The sequence below is a fragment of the Pavona decussata genome, unplaced genomic scaffold (assembly GCF_977016875.1).
Source record: "Pavona decussata unplaced genomic scaffold, jaPavDecu1.1 SCAFFOLD_180, whole genome shotgun sequence".
NCBI lineage: Eukaryota > Metazoa > Cnidaria > Anthozoa > Scleractinia > Agariciidae > Pavona > Pavona decussata.
In genome coordinates, this window is record NW_028145590.1 from 1,097,728 (window position 1) to 1,115,000 (window position 17,273).

Sequence of the window (17,273 nt, forward strand, 5' to 3'; positions counted from 1 at the left end):
GCGTTAGAACGGATAAGGCAAATTTCGGCTTTTCACTGATTTAGCTGCTTTTTTCTATGAACATCAATCATTATATCCTGTACACAACTATCACATTTACTGAGCTCAATGCGATTTTTTTCGTTATTGGCGAGACGGTTTACATGGTGACCTCAAAACTACCCAATTTACCTTTGGGGACTCTACAATTTATCTATACATTGCCGGTGCTGCCAAAACGTCATTCCTTATTCAAAGAGCTTGAATGGTTTACATATTGAAGTTCCATTTGTAGATAACAAAGTCAATGTCTAACTTTTGTTTTCTGCGAAATTTTGACTGAGTTACAATTTTTTCAAAAAACTTCCTTCTAAACTTCAGAATGCAATAAACGTGACGTACATGTAGTTAAAGCCTACTGGGGACTTAGGGTCAAGTCTATTTTAACTCAAAAGCACGAATACCAATTTTCTAATGTATGGACTAAAGTTTGTGGGCACTTTCCTTTACAGAGCTCAGCGATTTCCCTAATATTCACAGATTTCAATCGAAACTAAACATAAAGCCGTCAGACCGATTGACACATTTCTGAACCAAACTGTTTTAGAAATAAAATGACAATCACTAGATAAATTATTCTGGCCATTTAGCCATATTTTAGAGAGGATCTATCCTGAACAGTGTGGTTCTAAGGGTTGGGTCTGTGGACGAAATCTTAAGTGTGGCCATTCAAATGAAAACTACTGTGATGTACTTTCCTGTGGTACTATTTATTACGCTGTACAAGCTGGTTCTATCTTTTGAGTCTGTGAATGAAATCCTACAGTGTGAACATTCATATGAAAGCTAAAGAGCAGTACCTTCCTGTGGTGCTGTTTATTATGCTGTGCAAGGCGATTCCAACTTTTGAGCCTGTGGACAAAATCTTTAAGTGTGACCATTCAAATGAAAGCTACAGAGCAGTACTTTCCTGTGGTGCTGTTCATTATGCTGTACAAGGCGATTCCAACTTTTGAGCCTGTGGACGGAATCCTTAAGTGTGATCATTCAAATGAAAGCTACTGAGGAGTATGTTACCGTTGTACTGTCTGTATGTTATGTGTTCATAGTTTCTGTTGGTGTTTTTTTTTAAAATAATTAACAGCTAAACGTTCACCAGCAACACTTTCAAAATGGCAATTAACTTGTGGATTAGATAGTATCTACGCCAGCTTCTTTAAATATTATTGCGCAGTAATTTTGCTATCGATATGGATCACAAACTTCATTAAATTGTTAATAAGAAGATAGCGATTGTGTGCCAAAGTACCTTCTCGTTGGAAAGTTGTCGAGCATCAGTGTCCACGTGTTTATTTCACAAGGCCTTCTTCGTCGTCTGTGAAGATTTCGTCTTTTCGTTCTTTCCTCAGTGGCTTTTAACAGCAAGAAGAACGTCAACAAGGATTTAATGTAACGACGACTCAGAAAAAATTCAAAGCTGGAAAACCATGCAACTTTGAACTTTGCAAAGCGGCTTTGCGCTTCTTTTTTTTCGTTAACATTCGACAAAGTGGGCAGGGCAGTTTAGCAAATAATTTGCAATTCAATCAGATTCCAGCAAGCTCCGCTATGTCTTAAGGCTGGTTTCCATATGATCGCAGACGATCGCAGATCGCAAACAATCGCAGACGATCGCAAAAAAGGCTATTTCCATATAATCGCAACGATCGCAGAGCCGACCGCAGGCATACGTTTTGGTCAGCGAAAACGTCAAATGTACACGCGCGTGGAGGCTGAAAAGCAAACAACATCACGAACGTGGAAGAGCGGAAATTTTGCTGCAAGCAAATTTACTTCTTCTGTTTGTCATGATTATTTATAAAGCGAGTCGTCGCCAGCTTCAAAACCGTCGAAAACATCGGTTTTGGATACAAGCATCAAGAGTTTCGCGCTTCCGGTTGTGACAAATGCATTATGGGATAGGCTCTCCAGAAAAGTGGGCACCAACTCTCGAATGTCCGCCATAATGAATATATCCTGTCCCGATCGCGTTTGTTTACCTCCGATTGATACTGCGTTTTTCCACCATCGAATACTCCCGTTAAACCTTGAATATTGGTCAGCAATTATATAAAGTGGTGAGTTAATCTATTTTGTGGCTATTGATGTTTTTCTCACGAAAATATTGCGGTAAAACTATATGAATTTCGAGTGGGATGTTGGCTGGTGATCGATATGCCTCACGTCTAAAGTCATTCTGATTGGATTTATTCTCTAGGTATGGGATTTGGGCACCCGAATTGTGTAGTTGTTCGATGTCCCAACAGCGATAAAAAGCTGAATAAATGGACCAAACAGACCTGTTCATGAATGTTTGAACGGGACACAGACATATGCATGCGACTGTGAGCCACCATTCAAGCTGTTTCCCTTCCCCACGTCCTTTCCCGGGTGATCCTCCACAAGAAATACGGTAATATCACTAAGAAAAATCGGTGGTGAGGATGTTATGGCATCACTTTCACGAAGCCAGTCTTTCAGAGTAGATGGATCGGGTAGAGAAGATCCATTTCCGAGGCTGCAAATACACGTGCAAACAGTTCTTGCTTGCTTCCGGAAACTTTCAAGCATCGTTTACGGCAATAAAGCTTTGGAGCGTCTGAACGCCAAGTTTTAACTTCTTCGTAAGTTAGAGACTCCTCACAACTCATTTCAATCACAAGTTCTTGGCCTGAAATCACGACTTAACGGTTAATTGGTTCCCTCAAACTTATTCACAAAACTTCACTTAAATCTTTAGCCGTACTTAGCTGATTACGAATGCCAGTAGATGAATTGAAAGAGCAGAAATAAGCCAAGATACAAGGTAAACAAACGTGACCGGATATATTCACTATGGCGGACATTCGGGAGTTGGTGCCCACTTTTCTGGAGAGCCTATCCCATAAGGCATTGTGTTACAACCGGAAGCGCGAAACTCTTGATGCTTGTATTCGATAACGACCGTATGCAGTTCTTCTGTTGTCCTTTGTTTTATTCATTTTCCGGACACCTCGTTTCAACTTGTTTTGAAAAAGGCTGTCAAATTTTTCGGCTGTCGAGAAGTGAAACTTCAAGGTAAGTCAGCAGTTCGGAACCAAGGCGCGCTAGGGGAGCCGGCGAAGTCTGTTGAAAATCATTTGGTGAAGTTACTGATTTTATTCCGGGTTGTAATTAATTTAACTTATTCTTTATGATCTACTCATAACTACTTAACAATTATCGAACTGCCAAGTTTGTCATGTCGTCGTGAGACATGAGATATTCCTCATTGGTGTTTTGCTGCGTAATAAATCAAGCTGTAACCTGAAAACAGATCGATAATCTACTGGCCATGCAAAATGAAACCTTATGGACGAAGTTTACTGGAGCTGATATTTGTGGTCTCCAAAAATGATTATCTTAATATAGTTTTAAAACCAAGATACAGACTGTCAAACTAATTTTCTTTACTGCGTGGGCGATCGTTTTGGTGGGAACACTTATTTTTCATTGGCGGGCCAAATAATGACTTTATTAGATTTGACCTCTGGTATCAAAAATGGAAAAATTTGGATGTTAATCTGGCAACGGGTAAAGGGAACGGGGAACCGGAACCGGGAACGGGAGTCTGGGAACGAGTGCACAGCGGGGATCCCAATCTCGTTACCAGAGCCCGCGTTACCCTAATCCAGCGGGGACCGTTCCGCATAATAATAATAATAATAATAATAATAATAATAATAATAATAATAATAATAATAATAATAATAATAAGATTTTACTTAATACTGAGAAGATTTTAACGCGAGGTTGCAGTGTAATTAGACGACTCGCGTTAGGCGAAGTCACAGTGCACAGTATTCCTGGGTGAGTATTCAATGTTAACGTTTCTGCAACGGTTGCTACCATTTGTTTCGACGATTAGTTTTTCTTTCTGAAATCTGCATCTTTTGGCAGAGTTTGTTTATGTCCACTCGGTGTTTGTGTAGCGTAAAGTCATAGCCATTATCAGCAGATAAGCAGCGAGGAGGTAACAGATCGAGTTAACAGAAATAAGGCAGTCTTTAAGCACGCAAAATTTTGCCCGCAAACCACTACACACGTTCGTACAGGCCTATTCGAAAATAAATCCCAGAAACATTAACTTTTGTCACTTTGCCACTCCAAATTGTATTCGAAAACGTTTTGAGAGGCAAATTTAGTTCTCGGTTAATTTAGACCAATGCCTCTTTTATTTTCTTCTTTAAAACGGAAAACCAGAAACTTTTGAAAGTCCAGCCTGATGGAACACATCTGCCCACGAAGGCTTAGTTGTTCACGTGGGTGGGTTGCTCGTTCCACTAAATGCGCGCGCGAGATTGGTTGACAGGTCATGCCCACAAAAACAGGCCCATTATACGTGGTTTAAAATATATTTTATAAATATACGCCAAATGTTTCAATTTCCTCCAGTTAATCGAATCTTTCATTTAAAACTGAGTCATTGTGAGAGAAATTTTCAGAATAGAATTTCGAGTTTTTGCCTTGAATCTTGGCTGCCTCCTTTGGATTCTTCGAAAATCGGTAAGTTTAGTGTTAAATTTAAAACTACAATTTAAAATTTTTATCGTGTAAAGAAGTCTGCTTGAAGGATTCTCGTTTGGAATTTTGCCTTTGTTTTTATTTTGAGCGAGCTTTCGATTGTTTTCTCACAAATCAGCTTTTTTCCCCACCTTTTACGTATACCCTAGTAAAGTTGTAAACGCAAACACTTGAATTTGTATACCCAGAGAAGTCGGAGCCTTCATATCAAAGATAATCCAAATTATTCACAAAAGCTTCTTGCCATAGATCATGCGTGCTTCTATTTCCTGCCAAAACATTGTTATAATAAGTCAAAACAAATAAAAAATTCTGTCTGAGCACCACGGCAGCTTAGAAACATCATGTTGAAGGATCGATGGTGTACAAGCTTCCTTTTACCGGCTAGCCACAATAATTAACAAATGAATACAAACTTAGAATATTCTCTCTCTCTTCCATATGGGGGATACAGCCGATGTTTTATTGTAAATATTGACTATACATTAAATAAGAGTAGGTTTTGATTTGATTTAATTTGTACCTTTGCTTTTAAGGGCCACAAGATCGTCAGTAATTCTAGTTACTGTTTACGTGTTACACTCTTGAAATAAAGTCGTACCTTACTAATGGTAAACACGTTATGTAAATCGAGCCAGTTTCGCATGCAAAAAAGGATTGTGCTCACACAGTGCTTCATGAAAGATCATATAAATAAAAAAGGTTTGTAGGAGTTACTGTCACTCATTTTTCATACTGTCACCATTTGTCGGACCACTTGATGAGAATGTTTATCTGTTGAGTCAAACCCGTACTAAAATTAAAACGAAATAAAATTACTGACGATCTTGTGGCCCTCAAACGCAAAAGTACAAATTAAATCACTTGTTCATTACGAATGCGCGCATTCACGAGTTAAAAGTGTGTGACAGTAACTCCTACAAACCGTTTTATTAATATGATCTTTCATGAAGCACTGTGCGAGCACAATCCTTTTTTGCATGCGAATCTGGCTCGATATCGAAAACTTGTTTACCATTAGTAAGGTACGACTTTATTTCAAGAGGGTAACACGTAAACAGTAACTAAAATTACTGACGATCTTGTGGCCCTCAAAAGCAAAAGTACAAATTAAATCAAATCAAAAGCCTACTCTTATTTAATATAATCAATAAAACATTAGCAGGATAACATTTCTAGCAATCAATTATCAACTGATAATAAAAGTTAAAATTGTTGAAAATGGTCCACAAAAATTGAAATAACGATAACATAAACCTATAAATTTTCAAACTCGATTCCAAGGGGGTAATTAAAATTGCGACGCCATGAACATGAAATATCGCGAGTAAGATCGCTGTTGTCTTATGTTATAGCAGACAAACCCTTCCTCTTCTGAGAATTTAATATCTTTTTCAATAATTCTATCTTTCTGTCAAGGACTTATTTGTTCGTAGAGATTGGGATAAGTTGTTCCAATCTTTTACAGTCCCTACTGTAAAGGTGCATCTCCCCTCTGTGGTGTGGGCACAATCAATAAAATATCTAGTGTTTTATGAGTGGGCGTTAGAGTTTGTTCCCAGAGATGCGTTTATAATGATCCTTTTACAGACCAGAGCACATCGATCGATATATACTTCATTGCAAAATGGAATCCATTTAAGGTGATTGATTATTGTTACTATTCGAGTAGTATGTTGGCTTCAAGAGTAGCACGTGCGGCCCGTTTCTTCGTAGGGAGAACTCACGGTGTCTTCGAAAATCGCTAAAAAAAACCAGGGAATTACACGTTGTTCTCTCCTTGAGAAAATCACTTCAGTGATATTGGCCTCTTGGTTAGTGTTCTAGAAACATCTCATTTACAAGGAAAGGTATTTTGTTTTATTTTTAGCATGGTTTTGACTCAACAGCTAAACATTCTCATCATGTGGTCCGAAAAATGGTGACAGTATGAAAAATGAGTGACAGTAACTCCCACAAACCTTTTTATTTCTTTGATCTTTCATGAAGCACTGCGCGAGCACAATCCTTTTTTTGCATGCGAATCTGGCTCGATTTTACCATTAGTAAGGTACGACTTTACTTCAAGAGGGTAACACGTAAACAGTAACTAAAATTACTGACGATCTTGTGGCCCTCAAAAGGAAAAGTACAAATTAAATCAAATCAAAAACCTACTCTTATTTAATGTATAGTCAATATTTACAATAAAACATTTATAGGAAAATATTTCTAGCAATCCATTATTAACTGATAATAAAAATTAAAATTGTTGAAAATGGTCCACAAAAATAACGATAAAATAAAGCTATTTTTTTTCAAACTTGATTCTATGGGGGTAATTGAAATTGCGACCCCATGAAATATCGCTAGTAAGATCGCTATTGTCTTATGTTATAGTAGACGATCCCTTTGTCTTCTGAGAGTTTAATATCGCTTTCAATAATTCTATCTTTCTGTCAAGGAAATCAAAGTTCTTAGAGATTGGGATAAGTTGTTCCAATCTTTTACAGTCCCTACAGTAAAGGTGCATCACGCGTCTGTGATGTGGGCACAATCAAAACAATATTTAGTGTTTTTTGAGTGGGCGTTAGAGTTTGTTCTCAGAGATGCGTTTATGATCCTTTTGTAGACCAGGGCACGTCGATCGATATATACTTCATTGTAAAAGGGAATCCAGTTAAGGTGATTGATTGTTACTGTTCGAGTAGTACGTTGGCTTCAAGAGTACGACGTGCGGCCCGCTTCTGAATAGGAAGAACTCGCCGTGTGTTGGAAAATCCCTTCAACCGGGGAATTACATGTTGTTCTCCCTTTGAGCGAATCACTCCAGTGATATTGTCTTCTTGGTCAGTGTTGTAGAAACATTTTATGAACAAGGAAAGGTATTTCGTTTTAATTTTAGCATGGTTTTGACTCAACAGCTAAACATTCTCATCAGGTGATGCGGAGATAGGAGCTCGAGTTGTTACTGGGGCTATTAAAGGTTCAAGTAGGGATTGCTTATTGCGCGAAACTTCTTGGGCTGAGCTTAATCTTAGACGGAAAATTCACAAGTTGATAATGATGTATAAGTTGGTTTACAAGCTTGCCCCTCCTTACTTATCTGATCTTTGTCCTAGCGCAGTCAGCTTGAGGTCAAGTTATAGCCTTCGTTCCTCCAGAAATTTAGTTTTGCCCATTGTACGGACAGTAAGGCATGAGAACTCCTTTCCGTTTCCTGCGACCCAGCTATGGAATAATCTGCTTTTAGAACTTAGAATGTCCTCCTCAGTCGGTAATTTTAAGCATAATCTTCTTGCTTATTTTGTTGTTTCATCTTGTAGTCCCCTGTATTATTTAGGTAATCGTTTTGATTCTGTTAATCACTCTCGCTTTAGATGTACAAAATAGTACCCTTAATCACGACCTTTTTATTAGAAATTGTGTTGTTTCTCCGCCTTGCCCTCACTGCAACGCACCTGTGGAAGATGTTCAGCACTATTTTTTGTACTGTCCAATGTGTGCTGCTCATCGTATTTTTTTTATTTACCTCTTCTGCCCACATACTAGAAGGTAAATGGCTTCTGGCTTCGGACGAGAAAAAGATTGAATATTTTCTGTTTGGTTCTCCGGATTTGCAATTTCAGTCAAATGTTCGTTTATTTGAGCAAGATTAGCCATTTATTTCCCATTCATCTCGTTTTTCTTAGTTTAGCTTTGTAGTTTCTTTTTTTAACTTGTACTCGTTTTAGCCCTGTTAATTAGTCTGTCTCTGTCATGTGTTTATGCGGGTTTAAGTGTCATTGTCTGAGAAAGTGTTCCAGGGGCCAAAACTTGTGGTCAACCGATTTGGCTGAAACTTGGCACACAAGTTGGTTGCCATGAGATATTTCAAAAGCCAATTTGGCTCACTTCTCTGACTTTAAGTTTTAGAGTTTCAGGGGGGGTCTCATTTTTTGCCCTTTGAGCACAAAAAACCTAGCCTTTCAGGGGTCATTTTGAAAGTGCCATAAAACCCAACTGGTAAATTGTGTTGCCAAATGAATTTGATTATGAATCTTACTATAATAGAGCTTTTATTTCATGCATGTAACTTTGCCCTCAAGGTATTGGGCAAAGAGGAGCCTGGGGCTAGAGTTTGGCCAAAATTAATGTCAAAATTACAACTCAAAATTGCCATTTTTCAAAAAATCAGTGTATCTACCTGCCTTCTTGCATAACATCCGTACCTATGCCATTACTTACTTTATTGACCCAATTATCAAAATCAGTTGAGAAAAATTTGGCTTATCACCGTTTGTTGAATTTTTGCCACAAACACTCCATGCCCCTCTAAGGCCCTGCAAAATGGAACGTTGAGCATAATTCATGCCATGAACAAACCAAATTGTTGACATGAAGCCCTGATACTGTATTTGGTCAGTGAAAATGAATTGTTAAAGCCAAATCAGTTTAATTGTTTAGAAATACTCTGATTCTTACCTTAAAATTCCTCTTATAGGCCTTTGATTAGCACAACAAATACCCTGATTTAGCAAAACAAGGGTTAATTTGTACTTTGAAAACCCAGTACCCATCAAACAGCATAATGATAAAGGCTTTACCTCGATATAACGATCTTTCTAAACGATGCTTGAATTTTTCATTGATTAATATTCAGTTCCAAGTCATAATTCTTCTCCGTTGCTCCAAGCATGGAAATTAGTCTCCATATTTTGTCAGGCCTGATTTTTATTATGATTACAAGATAAAGTTAGCTTAGGGAAAACGTTCGTTAGCATATAATCTATGTCTGTTAACAGCCTGAACTGTTCTTGTAAATACCCACCAGTAAAGGAGCATGGCCATGCATACATAGATATATACATAGAGATATGCGAGCTGCAGTTTATAGCAGTGTCGATGTGACCCGTTACTTCAGAGTCCTCTAGAGCGGAGTAAATGAAACCATCTGTCAAGAGGGAATGTACAGTTAGGAAAGCTCGATAGTAAAACAAAAAACTTGTATTGCTAAATACAATAACCAAACGAGGCCAGGGCATTGAGATGATGCAAAATCATTTCGGACATAGGAGAGAGTGGGGACTGGACCGAGGTTACGTTCTTCTTCCGTTTCGCGGGTATGTTTTATCAGGTGTAAGAAATTCAAGGGTAATTTCACGATGGCACTCTGTTCCTTTGGAGGGGTAAGTGATCAGTACGGTGCCACCGCATGGGCTCCGCACGAAGCAGGAATGGTTCCTTTATTATCCTGCGAGAATGATATGACTGAATGGTTGAAGGAAAACTCAAAGGGGCCAGATGCGTCCGGGGCAAGAGGAAGACCTGGTCATACCAAAGCAGCAGATGATTCAAAATATCTGACCAAATACAGTATCAGGGCTTCATGTCAACAATTTGGTTTGTTCATGGCATGAATTATGCTCAACGTTCCATTTTGCAGGGCCTTAGAGGGGCATGGAGTGTTTGTGGCAAAAATTCAACAAACGGTGATAAGCCAAATTTTTCTCAACTGATTTTGATAATTGGGTCAATAAAGTAAGTAATGGCATAGGTACGGATGTTATGCAAGAAGGCAGGTAGATACACTGATTTTTTGAAAAATGGCAATTTTGAGTTGTAATTTTGACATTAATTTTGGCCAAACTCTAGCCCCAGGCTCCTCTTTGCCCAATACCTTGAGGGCAAAGTTACATGCATGAAATAAAAGCTCTATTGTAGTAAGATTCATAATCAAATTCATTTGGCAACACAATTTACCAGTTGGGTTTTATGGCACTTTCAAAATGACCCCTGAAAGGCTAGGTTTTTTGTGCTCAAAGGGCAAAAAATGAGACCCCCCCTGAAACTCTAAAACTTAAAGTCAGAGAAGTGAGCCAAATTGGCTTTTGAAATATCTCATGGCAACCAACTTGTGTGCCAAGTTTCAGCCAAATCGGTTGACCACAAGTTTTGGCCCCTGGAACACTTTCTCAGACAATGACACTTAAGTTGATCCGACGTAAGCTCTCTCGGTGAGCACTTAGTTGCTCTCAGAGCAAATGTCGTGTTCAAATATTGTTTAAATAAATAAAAAAATATGGTTACAGTGTGACTCCTACAAAAACCTTCATGAAGCTCTGTCTGAGCACAATACTTTTTTGCATGCGAATCTGGCTCGATTTCCACAAGTTGTTTACCATTAGTAAGGTACGAATTTATTTCAAGAGGGTAACACGTAAACAGTAACTAAAATTACTGACGATCTTGTGGCCCTCAAAGGCAAAAGTACAAATTTAATCAAATCAAAAACCTACTCTTATTTAATGGATAGTCAGTATTTGCAATAAAACATTTACAGGAAAACGTTTCCAGCAATCAATATCTAGTGTTTTTTGAGTGGGCGTTAGAGTTTGTTCTGAGAGATGCGTTTATGATCCTTTTGCAGACCAGAGCACATCGATCGGTATATGCTTCATTTTAAAAGGGAATCCAGTTAAGGTGATTGATTATTGTTACTGTTCGAGTAGTACGTTGGCTTCAAGAGTAGTACGTGCGGCCCGTTTCTGCATAGGGAGAACTCACCTTGTGTTCGAAAATCGCTAAAAACAAGGAATTATACCTTGTTCTCCCCTTAAGAAAATCACTTCAGTGATTATGCCCTCTTGGTCAGCGTTCTAGAAATATTTTATGTACAAAGAAAGGTATTTACTGTTTACGTGTTACCCTCTTGAAATAAAGTCGTACCTTACTAATGCTAAACAAGTTTTGGATATCGAGCCAGATTCGCGTGCAAAAAAGGATTGTGCTCGCACAGTGCTTCATAAAGGATCATATTAATAAAACGGTTTGTAGGAGTTACTGTCACACACTTTTAACTCGTGAATGCGCGCATTCGTAATGAACGAGTTATCGTTAAGCTGTCTTAAAAAAATACAAAACTATTCAGGGAGCTCACTGATCTTGCTGAGGGGTACGGCTTAAAATCTAAGCGGCGTAGGATGAGGAATAAAATGCCTGTGATGCCCCTTCAGTAAGCCTTTATGGGTAGGGAGTCATTGGCCAACCAAACATACTGATGCGAACAATGTTTTATACCTTGCCATTGTTTTCTTCTGCCTTCACGAGTTAGCTTACAGGAACCTTTGATTTAAATGTGGTTTAATTTTGTTAAAATTACTCTACTAGGGGAACACTGAATTACAATGAATGTTTTTTTCTCGCTGCGACTGACTTAAGTTTGCCTATTGGATGGTAAAATATTCCTTTTTTCCGGCCCTAAATGCGCGGGCGGAATGGAAATGAGAAAGTGCAGTCCCAGGCTGAGCAGAACTTTCTTATATATATTTCTTTATGAGGTTAAGCGCTTGGTTTTATTTGTTTAGACTGAGTATGACGCTTTTTTAGTTGAATTTTACAGACGATAGCAATGGTATGCCAGAAACAGAAGCACGCGGTTAACATTAAACAAGTGTTTTCCCCATACGTTGCTACGTAAACACGAAGGTACAAGAGAATGCACGCTCAGGCCTCAAGCAATGCGGTTCAATGTCAAAGGAAAACGATAAAAACAAAGAAGCTCTAAAAAAGTTTTTCTCAGCGAACAGCATGTGTTCATGTGCATTCCATTAGGGTCAGAGAATTCATCAGAAACTTCCTGTGTGGGACGAAAACAAAATTCCAAAGAGCGAAGTAAAGGATGATGCCATGGATACTGAGAGACAAAAAGTGGAGAACATCCTTGCTTTGAGCTATCTTATTGCAGAGGACTGCAAAAGAAAAGGAGGTTAATAACCCGATATCAAGGAGCAGTTACAACAGATCAAGACTTTGTCCTTCGTCAAAGTGAGTTTTTTTTTTCTTCTAAATTTTGAGGTATTTAGGTTTTTATACAATTTGTTGACCGAGCTGCTTACTTTCGGGGCTCTATTAAATTCACGTTCTTTGGATTGTTTCAAAAAACTAATCGTCAAAGCTTGTTTCGTATTATTGCCAGTTATCTTACCAATTGTGCTCTCAGTTATGAAATTTAATTTAGAGAAAATTACATACGAGAAACACTTTTATTTTAATGAAAATAAGCGTTAGTTTCAAGGCCATTTTGAGTAGCGTGCACAAACCTGCATGCTTTAGAAAGTAGCCAGGCATCTTTCTTGTATTTAATTATCTTGTGGGATGGTTGGTCTAGTTTTGTGTAAAGTTTCAAGTTCATTGGGTTCTTTTACACCTTAAACGGAGTTCGTCCTTTGGCCTAAATTTTCGCGGTTTTCATCTGCCCGTGACCGCACCTAGGCCGCATTCCAAACTCTTTCAATTTTCTCTAAAAATAAAATACCTAGGAACTTTAAAATATGATTTTAGAAAATAGTTAATCCAAGGGTATCTTCAGACGAAATATCAGAAATTCAACCAAGTGGTCGCTGAAATGCAGTTCTCGATTCTTACAGGCAGCCGCTCTAAATTTTTCGTAAAAGTTCTCTTGTTCTCGCATACAATTCTAACCCTCGCCAACAGCCCAACAGTAGGTGTCCATTCATCCTTAAGAACATGATGTCCACGCACAAAGGAATTCAGCTGCAACAATCCATTGACATATCAGCTACTCAGTCTTGCTTCCACGTCCGTTCTTCCACACTGTACTGGCCATTGACACATCCGGAGTTTGCTTTCAACGTCTGAATCCCGTGAACATTGGGACGGTTTCTGGTTTCATTTCCACTTGCAAGCAAAATGTTTGAACGAGCAAGTGAACGGTTGCAAAAGAAAACCTTAACCCTCGGGGAGAACAATTGTGTTTGGCATGCTAAAAAACAGAGACCGTTACAGAAAACTGGCTGAATTATTCGGCGTTGGAAAGCCATAATCAAGGTAATGTGGATATTAAAACGAAACATAAGAGCGTAATACGAAACGTTCAACAACAAGAGATCGCGAGATGGTAAATAGCCAGAAATAAATGAATCAGTATACCACTGGTACTGCTTGCTAGAGATGCTATGTTGCCTATAAATGGGCCGATGATTAGAGAAGAAGCAACACAAATCCAAGCTGAATACAATGACTTAAAGCTTCAAGTAGGTAACTAGAACGTTGCTACGGCATAGGGCTGTCGAAGGTGAATCAGGAAGAGTACAAACTGAATCAGTGGAATCCTGGATGAAAAGGCTAATGGAATTGTACAAACGATATAAAATTAAACCTGAAAATATCTAGATGAAGACGAGAGAGGGTGTTTCTCCCGTGCCGTGATAAGTAATCTCTGTTTTGGATGATTGCCTAGTTTTTAATCGAGATAACATTGGATATATCGTCTTTTCGATTTCTAGCAAAGAGAGGACGTCTCAAAAAAGTTTTTTTTTTTTTTTTCATTTTTTGTCGTTTCATACCACGAAGCGTGTATGATCTCTCCTCAGAAAGAATCATTATTCACACTCGGTCCACCCCAGAAATGTTTCTCTAATCAAACACTTTGGTTTTGCTGAGTAAAGAGAAATTTTGGCCGCTCGACCCACGCCAGGATCCGTTCAGAAAGACTGGGAATATTTCAAATCTGGATTTGATCTGCTTTGCGAAATACAGCAAGTTAAAAAGAAACAGGTTTTACAGTGGGTAGCCTGTGCAAATATTTTCCAGTGTGTAGGCCGGTGGGGGATGAGGAAAGTCAAAAAGCGGGAACATACATTCTTATTTTCCAATGTTATTACGTCAGAAACACATGTTAGTAATGAAAAACCATAATTATCATTTTTATTTTTCGTAGTATTGCGCAAAAAGTCGTTTCTAGCCTCTGTCAATGACGGGGGCGACGGAAATGGTATCGGCGGAAGAATGGAGGAAAAGATAAACGAGATTACACAACTGGTTAAAAAAGAAAAGTTCAAGAAAAACAGGAAAGCGGTTTTGAGGCTACTCAATGAGTTATCCGCAATGACTAAAGAATGCGAACCAGGTGGGCAAGAGCGAGAGAGAGTGAGATTAACTTCTTTACTTGAAGAAAGCTTTTAATAAAAATAAGTAGTAACGGCGTCTTTTTAGAATTACAGAAGAAAATGCACTGGAATTTAGGAATTACTTAACAGTTGGACAGCAGTTGATACTTTGTTCATAACAATAGATTTACACTCTACTGACTTTTGTCTCATAAAGAGGGAGAGATTTCTAATTAAGCTTTGCTTCCCTCTAAGAATGCAAACTTTTGTGGCATTCCGATCTCGGGATAGGAGTACATACAAGCGATAGAAACCAAAGTTCATGAAAACTATTTTTGATATTAGCAAAGCGAAACGGCTAATTAGAAAGAGTAACTCAGTTAATTTTGAAGTTTTGCAGAACGTTTCTTGAAGTCACACTGTCTTATAGTTTAAATCACGCAACATTTACCTACGATACATAAACCTGAGAAAATATTCTTGATTTGATGTAGACGTATACATGCCAAAAAACACGGGACTGAATAACAGACCATGGAGATGATGATGACGATGATGAGTGATGATGATGATGATGATTATCGTTCTTTTGCTTCTTCAGAATGTGAGGCTGGTTGGGTCAGGCACGGTGAATCGTGTTACTACATCGATGACACTCCAACCCAAGCCTGGAGTGCTGCTCGACAAGCCTGCCAAAGTCGGGGTGCAGACCTGCCCATAATTCAATCAGCAGATGAAAACGAATTCATCGCTGACCTGGTTTCAAAGCAGGACAAGATCACATGGGGTGGTGCGTGGATTGGAATCCTGAGAAACCAGGGAAATGATAGGCTGTACTGGATTGATGGTACTCCAGTGGATGGAGGGTATACTGCATGGGCGCCTAGGAGAGGTAGAGAGGATTGCGGCCACATGTTTGGAGTGGTTGGCGCAGGCTACGAGAATTACAGAAAAAAGTGGAATGATGTACACTGTAATTTGGTGGAACCTAATTTTATTGATAAGTACCCAGTTATTCTTTGCGAGAAGTCCATTTAGGGCGACTAGCTCCTTCCCAGCGTAAAGCATTGAAAGTAGTTTGGTGAAAGAGTTCTATTTGAAAAATTACTATGCAAAAGTAATGGATTAGCTTTAAGGGTAAAGCGGTAAGACTAGTTTGTTCGTGGCTTTAATTAAGGCAATTAAGTTGAAGGTGAACGCGGCTATGATAAGGCTCTTTTAAGTTACCAACTAATCGTTGTTATCGACTCGGGGTATATTCAAAAGCGATTCCCAGTCGCTTTTAGTTAAATTGTATTGTAAGTTAAGGTCAACATTGAGTCAAATAAAAAAGGTGTTGGAAACATTGACTCGATTTTTTAATTTTATTTCATGGCTTTTAAACTACTGTAAATTGTAGGGTGTTTAGTCTTGCAATTGTTTCTTTCTACCCCACCCTGATAAAAATCTGAGTGGATTCACCAGAGACTCTGATTATGACAACTGCGTGTCGTGCCTGTGTTTGCTTTGGTGACCTTCTGGGCAATAAAGGTTCATTACGAGTAAATATCTGTTTCCGCGTTTTAATTAACAATTATTCCAAGAGGTGGAGGTGAATAGAAGCGGCTCGGTAAATATCCATCACTTTCACCGACACTGAGGTGAATAATTGTTTTAGTATATGCCACACAAGCTGAATAACAAGTGGACCAAAAAATTATTTTATTTCTGACAATATACCGACAAATGGTATGAAATTTTAAAATCTCGCGCGCCGCGCGGTAAGCGATTTCTTATCGTAGAAAGTTCCGTCTCGCTTTCTTGAGACAAATAAAACTTTTGGAGACACTTGTTTAGTTCCTGCAGTGTGATTTCTTCAAATTTTCTGTGAAATTCGTCTTGTTATTGAAACCATGCTGAAAAATATTTGATGTTTCACTGTTTTCATTGTAATTTTAGTGCTCGGCAGTTTTCGTAAACAAGGGATTGTATTTTCATTTTTCGCCTTGGAATATGAGGTTGAAAAGATTAAATATCTTACCATTTAATGCCTTCAAATCAAACTATGCTGCCATTTATGTATTTTTTTTAACAGCCGCGTCGTTTATCGAAATAATTTCTTCTTAAGTAACCGTGGCGAAACGGGAAGCCATCTTGTTTCTCTTCGGCTGCTCTGAGGTGAATAGTACTTGGCTAATTACCTCCGAGCTAGCCAATCAGCGCGCGCGAAAAGTACTATTCACTTGTGCGGTATATACTAAACAGGAATATTCCACTTCCGAAAAACACGCCACTCAATTGATTGTCACAAAAACATCAAATTCATTGAACACTCAATACCACATCAATTCTTGTTAGCCGTGTTTCTTAAAAAACTGCTAAGTATCATGTCGTTTGCTTAATTATTAAAAATAATTGTCAAGGCTGTTAGTCGACGCTTCCGCTGCAGAATTCGCCAACCCCCCACCCCCTCGTCTAGTTTGGGCTAAGCAGCCGTTGTTTTAATAGGATGTTTACAGTCACCTATATTATTCGTGTAATTATGATTTATAACATATAGTGCAAAATTACTGAATGCTTTTGGTCGAAACAGTGGACATTTTTTCTTAATTTTTCACCAAGGGCAAAATTACTCACTCTTGATTGGTCTAGCGGCGAAAATACTTGCTCCTGATTGGCTGACAACACCATTTCTATATTAAGTTGGTTTCTTCGTTTTGCGCCGCAACTGAACAGCGTGCTCTTTGGGATTCTTTGGACTTTGACGTTTTAATCCAGATTGTTTGTGCCAAAAATACTTGGAAATCAAGTGCTACAACTATAAACGAAATTCCTAAAGGTGAACTTTCACTTCTTGCAAGAAAC

At 38.5% G+C, this 17,273-nt stretch overlaps 1 protein-coding gene across 1 annotated transcript in view; it reads left to right on the top strand.

Annotated features, from left to right (window-relative positions):
- LOC146463142 (lectin-like) overlaps nucleotides 1-15,610 on the top strand; it is a 65,785-nt gene extending 50,175 nt beyond the window's left edge. Inside the window, exons 5-6 of the mRNA XM_085084813.1 lie at nucleotides 14,261-14,449; nucleotides 15,031-15,610. Of these exons, the coding sequence (XP_084940939.1) occupies nucleotides 14,261-14,449; nucleotides 15,031-15,467 (626 nt within the window). The 3' untranslated portion in view covers nucleotides 15,468-15,610. The remainder of the gene's footprint in view (nucleotides 1-14,260; nucleotides 14,450-15,030) is intronic.
- The last annotated feature ends 1,663 nt before the right edge of the window (nucleotides 15,611-17,273 follow it).